The following is a 12,333-nucleotide window of genomic DNA, read 5'->3' as shown; positions in this document are numbered from 1 at the left end:
CTTCACAAACTCTTCAGATGAAATATTTGAAACAAAAAAGCAATAAAGTGAGGTGGTTCAGCTGCTCAAAGTACTCAACAGGGATTATTGCTGAGGCTTTGTAGGGGAAAGTGAACAAGAGACTAGTCGTTTAGCTTGAATAGTGAGTAGTAGTAGTACTGTGTACTGAACAATGGAGAGTACCATTCCACATGACGTGTAGTCAAACTAGAGACATAATGTGTCCGGCAGAGCTGGACGTCCAATTAAGAAAGCGGCGCTTGGCAGCATTCTTAATAAATGGACGAGCCACGCGATGTGTTTTCGAGGGGGAGCCGTCGATCCGCGGAAGTCAAAGGTCACGTGCAAGGAACGGCCCAGCCAAGCGGGGGCTTATATTGTACTGTACTGTACTCTACTCAGTGTCTAGATTTGCTTCATGCTTTAGCTTTTTCGAATTTGGATTTCTTCTGTCACGTTTGTACAAAGCCAAGCTCGAGACTCAGGTACAGGTCTTCTCATAATTGAACGCCTTGAAGTTGAAGTCTCTCGACGAGTCGTCCCACTACATATATATTCTACCGTGTAAGTTATCCGCCTTGAGCCATCTTCCAGGTTTTGATTTACGGGTATACTGGGTTCCATTCTCAAAAAAGGTAAGAAAACCGCGAGAAGATGATGATCAAACTTTGCATCTGCTAAGGCTATGATTTTTGTTCTATTAATTCAGGTAACGGTCACTGTTCCCGGATCCGCCTCTAAATTTTCAAGTAGGGTGGCTGGCCCAGGTGCCGAAGGCTCAGACTGCCGAGCCACACACGTCAACCACAGGCTTCTAGCTGAAAAGGCAAGCGTGTAGCGGGAACAGCATGTTCATCAGACAGAGGGACCGTTGGGCAGCCCTACTCCCTGATTAGCTCCTCAAGGCGCATGCACGTTTCATTCAGTTTTCTTTAAACGATGCTCACTGTTGTCTTCCCGCTTCTTGGAAGCCCGGTTCGCTTCCGAGTGTCGCCATCCGGCCTCTACAAGGTCCTCGTTTACCACTAAGTCGCGAAGCCGGAAGAACTTCGAGACTTTCAAGTCTAGTACCCAGTCGACCCAACCGAGAACTCGGATCTGCCGCGTAACGAAATACCACGCGAGGGCACACGAGACACCCGCACTACAGCCCGCCAGGACCTGCCTGGGGGTGTGATAGTTCAGGTAAACGCGACTGACAGCCACTGCAGCAGCAGCGACGCACAGCACAAGAGAGAGGAGTGCTCGGACCCCAAAGTGAACCGTGGCTGATGGGCGTGCCAAGGCAGGGGAATGTCGGAAAACCAAGAAGAGTCCAGCGTACGCGGCAAAAAAAGCCATAAACTGGGCATGCGACGATGGCATGCCATAACCCTTGCCAAACATTTCTGTGGCAGGCGTTAGTCTGGACCAGGTATTTCATTTTCTTCTTCTTCCTTCCCTGGATAAGTCGACTTACGTTTCGGCCTCTCCTCCTTGATGATGCGCTTTAGAACAAAGTTCAGGGCCTCACAGCCCATCTGACCAGCAAACATTAGGATGACTTCGACTTCCCTGGACGCCCAGGCAAGGGTGACATAGGAGATGACTAGGGCCTGAGGCACTAAAGCAAGATAAGCGGATACATAGGAGAGCAGATCCTCGGGATTCTGCCTTTGTTAGCGTGGAGCAGTGCATCATCAGTTGTTCGAGCGCTAGTCGCCCCGGACACTAAATGTGGGAACGTACATAATGGACATGGGTCAGTGATAAGGATGCTAGGGGGGCGTCCGCCATTGTGTTGTCGTTGTCGGGCTGTTGTGTTGCCGGGAACTGATATTTGGATAATCTCCTTTGCAACCGTCCCCCGATTCAAGCCAGGACAAGGTATGCTCCTTAAAGATGAAAGGAATGATAGCAATGGACCAGCAGCGACTGTCCGGTGGAGTGACAGACCAAGCGATGACTATTCACACAACGTCATATCGTGCAGGTGTCAAGGTCAATGTTCTTTAGGGCAGACTGCTGGTAGGTGTTTACAAGAATAGTCTGAAGCTTCCCCTCCAAGCTGATGATTATACGGAGTAATATTCAATCAATTGAGGAGGAGGAGAAGAGAACTGGAACTGGAACTGGAACGGAGGCGGAGTGGGGTCCGCAAGGGGGAAGCCAAGTCACGGGGCTTTTGTTAAAGCGGCAGGGAAAAAGGAGGGGCAGTTGGCCTTGTCGCCTTAGGCCAGGGGGGAAGTGAGCGAATCTGCTAAACTTATCATCTCTCAGTAACTTCCAACAACCAACTCAGCTAATTCAAACTGCCTCAAGACTGGGCAGCAAAACCCAGCTCAATTCTCTATGCCCGACTCCCTTTATAACTGTTCTGGTTCCCAATCCTTTGTCCTTCGCGTGTTCTAGCTCGCCTGCCTTGCCTCTACGCTATTGCTGTACCACTGCTCTTCCCTACTCACTCACTGTGTTATCCTATCCTATCCTATCCTCTCTTATCTCGGGCCAAACCATGACGCACTTCTCATCACGTCCTCACTCTGATTCTTCTTTCTACATACTCTCTAGACTGCGAATAATACAAAACTCTCTTCGTTCCATTCATTCTCTGTCCGCTCCTAACTCTTTTGATTCCCCGACGGTTCCACCGCCCCCATAATACTAATTGTCTAGGCCGCACACACGCCTGCAGTACCTGAGAGGTCCGACTTCCGCCGCCACCCTCGATAATCGCATTGTCTGATTGACTAATCCGTGGTTTAGCAGCAGAACTCTGCCCCCTTCTGTCGCCTCGTCGCTCACCACCTGCCATTCGAATGTCTATGAAGGAAATGCCTGTTATCGAAGGTGGGCGCTATTAGAATTAGGGACTTCGAATCGGACATTGCGCACTTCCATCACGTTGATGGGCCTCAATTGCCACCCATCATCTCGCCGCCTCGAATACAAAACACCCTGCGAACGATAGCCATCCACGGAAGACGGGCGTGGCCTTTGGGCTAGTCCTGCGAAGAGAACGCCCGGATCCATAATGCCAGAGTCTGAGTCGGTTATGGAAGATGACCGCTCGGTCGAGCTGTCGTCTATCGCTGCCATCTTCCCGGAAATAAGGATCGACCCTGTCTCGCCGTACAAAGCCTCGCTAGACATACCCGTCAAACCATCTAGACCCGTACGCGTGCGCTTTCAGCAGCAACAGCAGCTCCCCGAGACCATCTTTCCTGCTATCCTGACCCCTCCCACGTCCGTCGACGCCAGCGAAAACGGTTTCTTGTTCAAGGCCGAGGAGCCCACTGCTCCAGCCGAGCCCGACAATGATGTCCATATCATATCGCACTTTCCTCCTCTTTGCCTCGAGATCGAGCTGCCCGAAGGCTATCCAGCTGAGCAAGCGCCTTTCTTCAATCTCGGAACAAACCCTGCCTGGTTACCTTCCTCGACATTATCCGAACTCATAAATGATGGCAAGCGTCTTTGGGAGGAGTGCGGCAAGGACCTGGTGGTTTACACATACATCGACCATCTTCAGCAGTTATGTGACACGGGCTTTGACTCTAATGAAAGCCCCGACGGTGAGATGCTGCTTTCTCGAGACTTGAAAATAGCGTTGTTGGATTTCAACAGTAAGGCTGAACAGGAAATGTTCGAACAAGAGACCTTTGAATGTGGTGTCTGCCTGGAACCAAAGAAAGGCATAAACTGCCACCGCCTTTTGCGATGCTCGCACGTTTTCTGCGTTGCCTGTCTGCAGGACTTCTACAATGCATGTATCACTGAAGGCGATATTGAGAGTGTGAAGTGTTTAGCTCCTAATTGTGGCAAGGAAACGGCTCTCACAGCCCCCACAGGCGACGCACCAAAGAAGCGAAAGAAGATCGACCGAACGCTCAGCCCCAGCGAGTTGCTACAGATTCCCCTGGAGCAGGAGACCGTGCAGCGCTTTGTATCTCTTAAGCGCAAGAAAAGGCTTGAGGCGGATAAGTCGACAGTGTACTGTCCTCGTGAATGGTGCCAAGGTGCCGCTCGCTCAAAAAAGCACCCCAAACCCATGGACCCGATGTCTGACGACCTTGACGTGTCTGACGATGATGAGGAGGCGACTCCTGTCTTTGATCCCCTCGGTGACGAGGCTCAGTTGCCCCCCATGGCTGAACGGGTGGCGATCTGCGAGGATTGCAACTACGCATTCTGTTGCGTTTGCAAAAAAGGCTGGCATGGGGAACTGGTCCGTTGCTTCCCTCGGCGTGCAGCCGAGCTGACCGCCGAAGAAAAGGCGACCGAAGAATATCTGCGGCGGTATACATCCGCTTGTCCGACATGTAATGCTCCCTGCCAGAAGAAGATGGGCTGCAACCATATGATATGCTTCAAATGCGACACACACTTCTGCTATCTCTGCTCTTGTTGGCTGTTCGAGGAAAATCCTTACCGGCATTTTAACGATCCGGAGAGTCAGTGCTACCAAAGGCTTTGGGATCTGGAAGGCGGTGACGGCATTGACCCTGACGGGGCTGAAGCCTTGCATCAAGTCCCTGCGCAACTCATAGAGGTTGACGACGATAGTGATGACGAGGATTTGGTTGCCATGGAACTGGGTCAACATCCTCCTCCCCCGGCTCCGGTGCCCCCAAGGGTCAACCCTGGCCATGGCGCCGGGGCTCATGGCGAACGCGGCAATGAAGATGCTGCAGCTCGGGCTGCAGCAGCCGAGAGACAAGCGCAGGCACGAGCCATGGCAGAAGTCCGGCGTCGTCCGGAGGCCGACGCGGCTAGAGAAGGCCAACCGGAACGACATGCGCGGCCTGGCCTGCAACGATTTCTAGAACTGGTTCAGAATGACCGGGAAGACGAATGGGACAGTGATGAACTCGATGATGATTTTTAGGTTCTTTTTTTTTTTTCCCTCTCTCTCTCCACATGGCCCCTATCCCATCATACGTCATGCCATGCTATACTTGTACGCGTTATGAGCACATAAAAAACATCTCATGTCTCTCCTTGTTTCTGCGGCATTGTTCCATGATTCTGATGACCTGCATCCATATCTTGCTTGCACAGCGATCTTCAAATGCAATGAATCAATGTATTCAACGTGTTTTTCTTCCAGATAGCACGACTACCGGGAGTCCTGATTTTCATGTTCTGTGCACGCGGCCAAGTGCAACAGGCTTTCTACTCGGCACCAGGGGGGCAGTGCAATTCTTCACTCGGGGTAGTCTCGCCTCACCCTTAATGGATTGGACAATAATAATAGTAAGAACGAATGCTCCTGGTGCCAATCAGATGTAGTCAGAACCGGTGGTGATGCCTATCGTTGCAGCCACTTCAAAAGGAGGTTGGTGTGAAGTAGGGATTGGACTCAGGCTGCGACACGACAGAGAGGGTTTGGGTTCAATATATAGAGCAACCCGCCTGGTAGTACATGAGTACCTACCATCTCTCTCTCCCCCATTAGCTCAGGAACTTTTGTTGCTTGTTGAGCTGCCATTTCTTCAACTATCGATCCGCAACCATGTCACCTTCATCTGACACAAGGATTTCCCAGCCCCGCCCCGTGGCAGGTGGCACGGAGTTGATGGCATCCTCACCCCCCTCGAACTTGTTTGCAGGGATTCCGCCTCAAAGGTGGCCAGGAGACATGGATACAGTGTGGCAAAGGCTCGTTGACGATCAGGTTAACGCGGTGGTGCCTCCTGCTGGCTCAATAACCCCCTATCTTCGTCCGATTGAGAATGGCAAGCAGCTGGTGGTCCATGGCCGACCATTTCTGGTCTTGCCTGGAGAGCTTCAGTCTTCTTCATTCACCTCGCCTGAGTACACGTACACGGCGTGGCAAAAGCTCCTCGACGCTCATGTCAACACGGTGCTAGGACGTGTGGCCTGGGGCGAAATCGAGCCATTCGAAGGCCACTTTCTTTTTGACAAACTTGACGAGGTCATTTTGGGAGCTCGCAAGCACGGTTTGCATCTTGTACTGCTCTGGTGTGGCTCATTCCAGGATGGTAAGCCCCCCCCCCCCCCCCACTTCCTATCCTCCTCCCCATGAGATATGCTTTCCACATTATTGTTTGCAAGTTTCTAATACGAATTGTGGAAAGGTTTCTTAACATGTGCGCCACCATGGGTGAAGGCAGACACCAAGCGCTTTCCACGAGCTCATTGGCGGAGGCGCGGCGGTGGCCTGGATGTATCGGAAACGCTGTCGCTCTTTCACGATGAGGCACGTGCTTGCGAAAGGCGAGCGTTTGCTCGTCTCATGCGCCACTTGAAGGAAATTGACAGCGAGCATGCCACCATTCTCATGGTTCAGGTAGAGAACGCCACCGCCTCGGGGGGCTCCCGCGACGTTTCTCCCGCCGCCGAGGAACGCTTCACACAATCCGTTCCATCAGAGTTGGTGTCGCTTCTGACCAATAACTGGGACCATCTTCAAGCTGGGTTGCAGCGCATACTCGGCCATTTCACGTCTCAGTCCCGACCATCATCCTCCCTTTTGTCTCGAGAATCGTGGGCGGAGGTCTTCGGCCGAGGCCCGCACACGGACGCGCTGTTCATGGCCTACCACGCCGCTCTGTACGTCCACGAGATTGCCACCGCAGGAAAGGAGGAGTACCCTCTTCCATTGTACACCCAGCTCTGGGAGGAAGATGATGCTGGAAAAGATGAGAAGGACGAGATCCCCGCCACTGTAACCGGGGAAGGAGGGTCCTCACCTGTGGACTACCACTACCGGTCCTCTGGCGACCTCCTCGATATCTGGCAGCGGTTTGCACCTTCCTTCGACTTCGTGGCTCCCAGCCGCTGCCTTCTGCGGAAAGCCTATGCGCGCGTCTGGGCCCAGTACCGACACCACGCCCAGCCATTGTTTCTCTCCGAACCCCGTCACGACGAGAACAGTGCCGGCCGAGTATGGACGGCCTATGGATCCTACCAAGCCCTGGGGGTTTCTCCGTTGGGGATTGATACGCTGGAGCCGGCCACCAGCCCCTTTACCAACCATTACCGTCTCCTGTCCTCCATCTCACAGACGGTCCTCCTGGCCCAACAGCTGCCCGATTCATCGGTCGGGTTTCACTTTGACGACGAGGACGACGAGGACGACGACGACCCGATGACCGGTAACAGGAAGAAGAACGCTCCTGTCAATCAGCCAATTGTGCGAGAGTATGGAGACTACGAGATCCAGATCGAGCGCTGCCCATCTACTGCTGACACTGCTGCTGAGAAGCCCCGCCCCCTCCTCCCCTGCTCGGGCATGGTCATCCATCGCGGTGGCGGCAACTTCCTTCTCATTGGCTGGGGATTCCGAGTCCATGCAAAGGCCGCGGGGGGCTCGAAGTCCGAAATTCCCCCAAAAGCGGCGCATTGCAGCATCCAATGGGTCTGGGAGAAGGCAGTCGCCAACCGGACCTCGGGACGATTAAGGCTCTTGCGCATGATCGACCACAGGGTGTTCATGTTCAAGTACCTTAAACCGTCGAAATGCCAAGGGGGATGCTCTGCTAGCATTGATATGCCTGCGGAGGTGAAGATTGCCGAGGTTGAATTCCAAATATTGTGATTCGCACCCATAGGATATTGGGGATAATTGGACCATAACGGAATGAAATCAGTACCACCTTATGCTTTGCCAGGTGTGAAAGGAGATGTGCTTGCTATGTATAAGTGTATTTAAACTACCTAGAACTATTCCCGGAACCTGCTAGGCCTCCCAGTAATGCATTCCAGTCGCCAAAATATCCAGCTTTTTAAGGATGTTTCGCGGAATGTCCACTCCAACATGCGCACCATCTTGCACAGTTTTTGATCATCACCGCCAGCCGATATCACCAGGTCATGCTCTATGCCAGCTTGTTCGGCTGGTGTAAAACCCGTGGTGTAAGGAAGCCCAGAGTACTGCGATGTGGTAAGCCGGTTTCGAGTATACCAGAGGTGATCCAGAAAATTCGCATCATGCAGGGTGAATCCATGCTGCGACTCCAAGGCTTCCTGGAACGCCGCCTCACCGCGGCTGGTGATGCAGATCTTGATATTCCCTGGCCTGGCCCGCACCCAGTCTTTCAGCGCGTTCAACATCTGCCCGTGTTTCTCTTCATCGAATCGATTTATCCCGTCGAGCAGGAGAAAGATCTTGCGGGTTGCGTATATCTTGTTGGATGCAACCAGGCGATTCCACGCCGCAAACAACTCACTATCTTCCAAACTGAACATAGGCCATTCGGGCGGAGGGACTGCTGTCGGTGCCCTATGCTCGAGCTCTTCCCCTTTCACCTCATCGTCGTCGTTCTTCTCGTCGTCCTTTTCCTGCTGCGGCCGCTTCTTCTTCCAACGGCGTCTAGGAGTGGCTGCATGACTGAGCTTATTCATTACCTTCGACTTCTGGCTGGGTCTAGGCTTCATTTCAGGCGTCTCGTCTTCACGCCCATACCTGTGCGGAAACAGCAGCGGGGCCAACTGCTCATCGGCGTGGATCAACGCCCAAAGAATCCCGCGGATCATGCTCCTGTGTCCGTCGGGGCCAAACTCCTCGCTGTAATCATAAAAGGAAACGCACCCCCAGACCAGTTTCTTCTCCGCCGGGGAGCACCACTCCAGCTGCAGCCGCTCACGGACCTCGCCGGACGGCTGGTTAAAGATCTCGTGGATTAGTTGGGACTTGCCGGACTTGGGCCGACCCGAGATATGGAAGAACGCATTCTCTGGCTCTCGACCCGTTGACGACGAGGTCAGCCAGTGGTCAAAGGCCTGTTGGCTGTCCCACATGATGCGACGCTTTATCTGTAGACTAAGACCATCGTCGTCATCATCGTCGCCGCATCCCACGACCACTTCCGCGATCCGCTCCGCATGCGGCCGATCCAACAGCCAGCACTCGCCGTTCAGTGCCCTATCCCCAGACGGTGGGTGGACCCCGAAATCGTACGCGAGCACGCTATAATTGATTCTATACTCCGGTCCGAGATACTTGGGCGCGAACGGGAGGCCTCGCAGTGCGCGCATGAGTGCAGCGAGGTTGACTTTGATAAAGTGTTTCTCGAGATCTCGAGCTTGACGAGGATCCATGCCAGCATAGAAACCAGCAGATGATGATAACCTTTTCTTATCACGCTTGGCTGCCTGAGATGCTCTGACATGCTTAGTGGAAGACATTGCACATATAAGCCTTTTGAAAAGGTATGATACAAAACTGGGCGGTGTGATCTCTCTCTTTTTCTTTTCTTTCTCTGCTCTCCCTGTCTCTGTGTTGTTGTTGTTGTTGTTGTTGTTGTTGTTGTTGTCGTGGTTGTTGCTCAGCTTCTTGTTGATACTAGTAGAAATGAGATGCAAATCTGATCGGCAAGGATCTGGCCATTTTATAGATGGGTTCATGGAGAGGATTGAACTGTGCTTCTTTTGTGAATAGAGATAATGGCGCTTTGTTGAGCTAGTCTTTAGGCGGCCACGGATCAATTCCCAGTGTTTATGCTTCACCAAAGCTGTTGTGTAGACGAGGTAGACTTGCTTTATTCATAGAACCAAAGACATGACTGGTAAATGCCCAGAGGAATTGACAATGAAGCATAGAGACTGTCGGGTGCATATAAAGAAACCATCGGAGCTCTATAACGCCTTGTTCTCGACGAAGAATAATGAGTGTGGCACGTGATACGCAACCTATTACTGAATTCAGAAGAACCACTAGAACTACTCAAGTTCACCTGACATGGTCAACCACCTAACAACCACTTGATCATCAGGCGGTTGGACATTTCTTTCAGGAGCATGAAGCGCCGTGCGTGTTCTGACACATGGCTTGGAAAAGCCATGCAGCCTTTCGTACCTATCATCCTTGGCCGACAAGGCTGCGGGTAACCCATATCATCTCTGCGTTACCACACAGCCCACATTTTGGGGAAGTAACCCCCCAAGTTGGAAGAGCTGGAGCTACTTACTTAAATCGCTAGAAGGGGGAAACCAAGGGGAAGTGCATCTCATAAGAACTGCCAGGCCGAATTCTATAGCCCAAAGCCCCCTACGATGTGCGGTCCTCGCCAAGACATGTTTTCTTTTTCTTTTTTTTCTTTTTTCCCTTTTCTAGCTCTCATACGAGGTATGTCTCTCATTCTCCAAATCCTGACCAATTCTATAGATTATGAAGGTCTCACTTTCGCTTAAGACACACACAGGGGGGCACACACACACACACAGCGAAGAGAGCTGGAGGGTTACCCCCTTTCTGCAGCCTGAGGAGGAAGTTATTATTTACCTCCCCTCCGTCCCGGACCGGGCAACATGATATCAATAATTTCACTCTGCTATTGCATCTCCCTCACTGATCACGATATTTTTTGTCCCCCCTCGTTGGCAAACACTTGATCCATATCCGATCTGCTACAATGGAAGGCCTGTCACTCGCCAGTGTTCTCGACATCACCCTCAGTTTCTTATTGCTCCTAATCAAGCTGATCAAGCTAGCCATGGAGATATACGAGACCGGCAAGGTAGCTGACAACGAGAGACTTCAGAAGGAGATTTACGTCCTGACGGGGATGGTTAAGTGCCTGCAGGAGCGAGCAGTGACCGACGCTGACCCGCTCACGAACGAAGAACGATCCCTGCACGACCTCTGCAGCGAGTGCAATGCCGCTTCAAGCCAACTCCAATCCATGCTAGATGAGCTACAACAGCCAGCAGGCAGAGGCAAGACGTTTTGCAAGAACGCGTGGAAGAGCCGCGCCAAAGGCAAGCTCGAAGCTAGGCTCAACCAGTGCGGAGGGCGGCTTACATCGTTTGTCACTACAACAAAGAGGTAAGAGGAAAGAACGGGACCCCGTGGGAGCAGCTTCTGTCAGTACTGCACAATTGGAATAATGCTAAATTGCCCCTCTTTGCGAGTTTCTAGCGCGAGAATTCAACAAGCTCTAGATGATATCAAGCGGAGCGACGAGCTTTATGCGGCCAGACTAGAATCTCTCACCAAGGAGGTTTCCACGCTCGGCTCCGAAATGGCTCGCCACATCCACGACCTGGGTCTCCTGCTTGGGATAGGCAATCGGATTCGGGAGGGGGTGCAAGCCATCGGGACGCAGATGGACCGGGAAGGTGCTCAAGCGCGAGCGATGTCGATTCTGGATCGATTGGCCTTCGACGGCATGCATACCCGCTACGAAAATCTGGCAGACGCTGAAGCCAACAGCTTCCGGTGGCTCATCGATGCCGATATCCCCCTGGACGACAGCCCCCTCCAGTACCAAGCGCGCGAGGCCTTTCTGACCTGGCTCAGGGAGGGTCAGGGCATCTTTCATGTGACCGGGAAGCCCGGCGCTGGGAAATCGACTCTCATGAAGTTTTTATCGGACAACGTGCACGGGCGTCTGCAGGCCTGGTCCATCCCGAAGACTGTGCTCCTGGGGAAATACTTTATCTTCAAGCCCAACGCGAAGTCTGAAAGGGCCACGCGCGACTTCTGCAGAGGGCTGTTGCATTCGCTTCTCGGTCAGGCCCATGAGCTGATACCAATCATCTTTCCGCAGGAGTGGGAGAACGATCTCCGAAATCCAGATCAAAAGCTCAACCCCTCCCAGGTACAATCTGCCCTTACTACGCTACGTACTCTTGATGATATCTACATCGATCACCGCCTGGTCATCTTCATTGACGGTATTGACGAGTTCAAGGGTTGCCAGAAAGATCTGTGCCTGCTCCTGAAGGAGTGGGCGCAGCTCAGGCCTCACGGCGTGAAGATCTGCGTCTCGAGCCGGGAGGACCTCGATATCTACGAAACACTGGAACCATCCGCCACGTTGCGTCTCCAGGATGTCACCTTTCCAGACATTCTCGCCGTGGTGCATGATCGACTGACGAAAATCACCAACTACGACACCGTCGACACCCCGGAATGGCGGGCCTATCTGGAATGGTATATTGCGGAGCGTTCGGAGGGTGTCTTCTTGTGGGCCGGCTTGGTTCCCGGGAGACTTGCGGACAAAGTGAAAGATGGGTATAAGGCACGAGACCTGGTCAATGCGGTTGACTCCTTGCCTCGGAGCCTGGATTGCCTCTTCCAGGAGATTCTGGCGTCAATGCGCGACATGCAGACGACCTGGGCTTTTGCCTTGCTCCAAATGGTGCTTCTCTGCCGTCGGCCATGGCCCTTGTCTCTGTCTCGCGTCTCGTTCCTTTCTGAGTATCTTGAGGACCCATATTTTACTCGCAGTTGCACTTTGTCCTCCACGGGAGACAACCCATATGATTTCCTGGCGCGACTGATCAAGACCAAAGACATGATCAACCGCCATTGTCATGGCCTGCTCGAGGTCCACGCGAATCAAATAGACATGAACATCGTGGTCGTGTTTACCCACCGGTCCG

At 52.7% G+C, this 12,333-nt stretch overlaps 5 protein-coding genes across 5 annotated transcripts; 3 read left to right on the top strand and 2 right to left on the bottom strand.

Moving 5' to 3' along the window:
• Nucleotides 1-957: 957 nt before the first annotated feature.
• On the bottom strand, nt 958-1,776 carry BO86DRAFT_298495 (phosphatase PAP2 family protein; the record flags this gene model as incomplete). The annotated part of the gene is made up of 3 exons (XM_025667429.1): nt 958-1,388; nt 1,460-1,649; nt 1,729-1,776. Coding segments are annotated over 3 exons (669 nt in total), but the record flags the coding sequence as incomplete, so codon positions are not given.
• Nucleotides 1,777-2,694: 918 nt separating this feature from the next.
• BO86DRAFT_216097 (RBR-type E3 ubiquitin transferase) lies at nt 2,695-5,181 on the top strand. Its single transcript, XM_025666895.1, has one exon. The coding sequence runs from the start codon at nt 3,014-3,016 to the stop codon at nt 4,865-4,867; it is 1,854 nt and encodes a 617-aa protein (XP_025523480.1). The 5' UTR covers nt 2,695-3,013; the 3' UTR covers nt 4,868-5,181.
• A 439-nt stretch (nt 5,182-5,620) lies between these two features.
• On the top strand, nt 5,621-7,543 carry BO86DRAFT_382874 (putative beta-galactosidase; the record flags this gene model as incomplete). Its single annotated transcript, XM_025670821.1, has 2 exons — nt 5,621-5,984; nt 6,081-7,543. The coding sequence occupies 2 exons, from the start codon at nt 5,621-5,623 to the stop codon at nt 7,541-7,543; spliced, it is 1,827 nt and encodes a 608-aa protein (XP_025523479.1).
• Nucleotides 7,544-7,668: 125 nt separating this feature from the next.
• Nucleotides 7,669-9,132, bottom strand: BO86DRAFT_403586 (uncharacterized protein; the record flags this gene model as incomplete). The annotated part of the gene is made up of 1 exon (XM_025673943.1): nt 7,669-9,132. The coding sequence occupies one exon, from the start codon at nt 9,130-9,132 to the stop codon at nt 7,669-7,671; it is 1,464 nt and encodes a 487-aa protein (XP_025523478.1).
• Nucleotides 9,133-11,081: 1,949 nt separating this feature from the next.
• Nucleotides 11,082-11,963, top strand: BO86DRAFT_370435 (uncharacterized protein; the record flags this gene model as incomplete). The annotated part of the gene is made up of 1 exon (XM_025670278.1): nt 11,082-11,963. A coding segment is annotated over one exon (882 nt), but the record flags the coding sequence as incomplete, so codon positions are not given.
• Nucleotides 11,964-12,333: the final 370 nt, after the last annotated feature.

Source organism: Aspergillus japonicus (assembly GCF_003184785.1).
Source record: "Aspergillus japonicus CBS 114.51 unplaced genomic scaffold BO86scaffold_71, whole genome shotgun sequence".
Lineage (NCBI taxonomy): Eukaryota > Fungi > Ascomycota > Eurotiomycetes > Eurotiales > Aspergillaceae > Aspergillus > Aspergillus japonicus.
This window is presented reverse-complemented; position numbering and strand designations above follow the sequence as displayed.

Bases quoted from the DNA above. Each gene is read 5' to 3' on its own strand.
- BO86DRAFT_216097 (XM_025666895.1), top strand. From the start codon at position 3,014: ATGCCAGAGTCTGAGTCGGTTATGGAAGATGACCGCTCGGTCGAGCTG.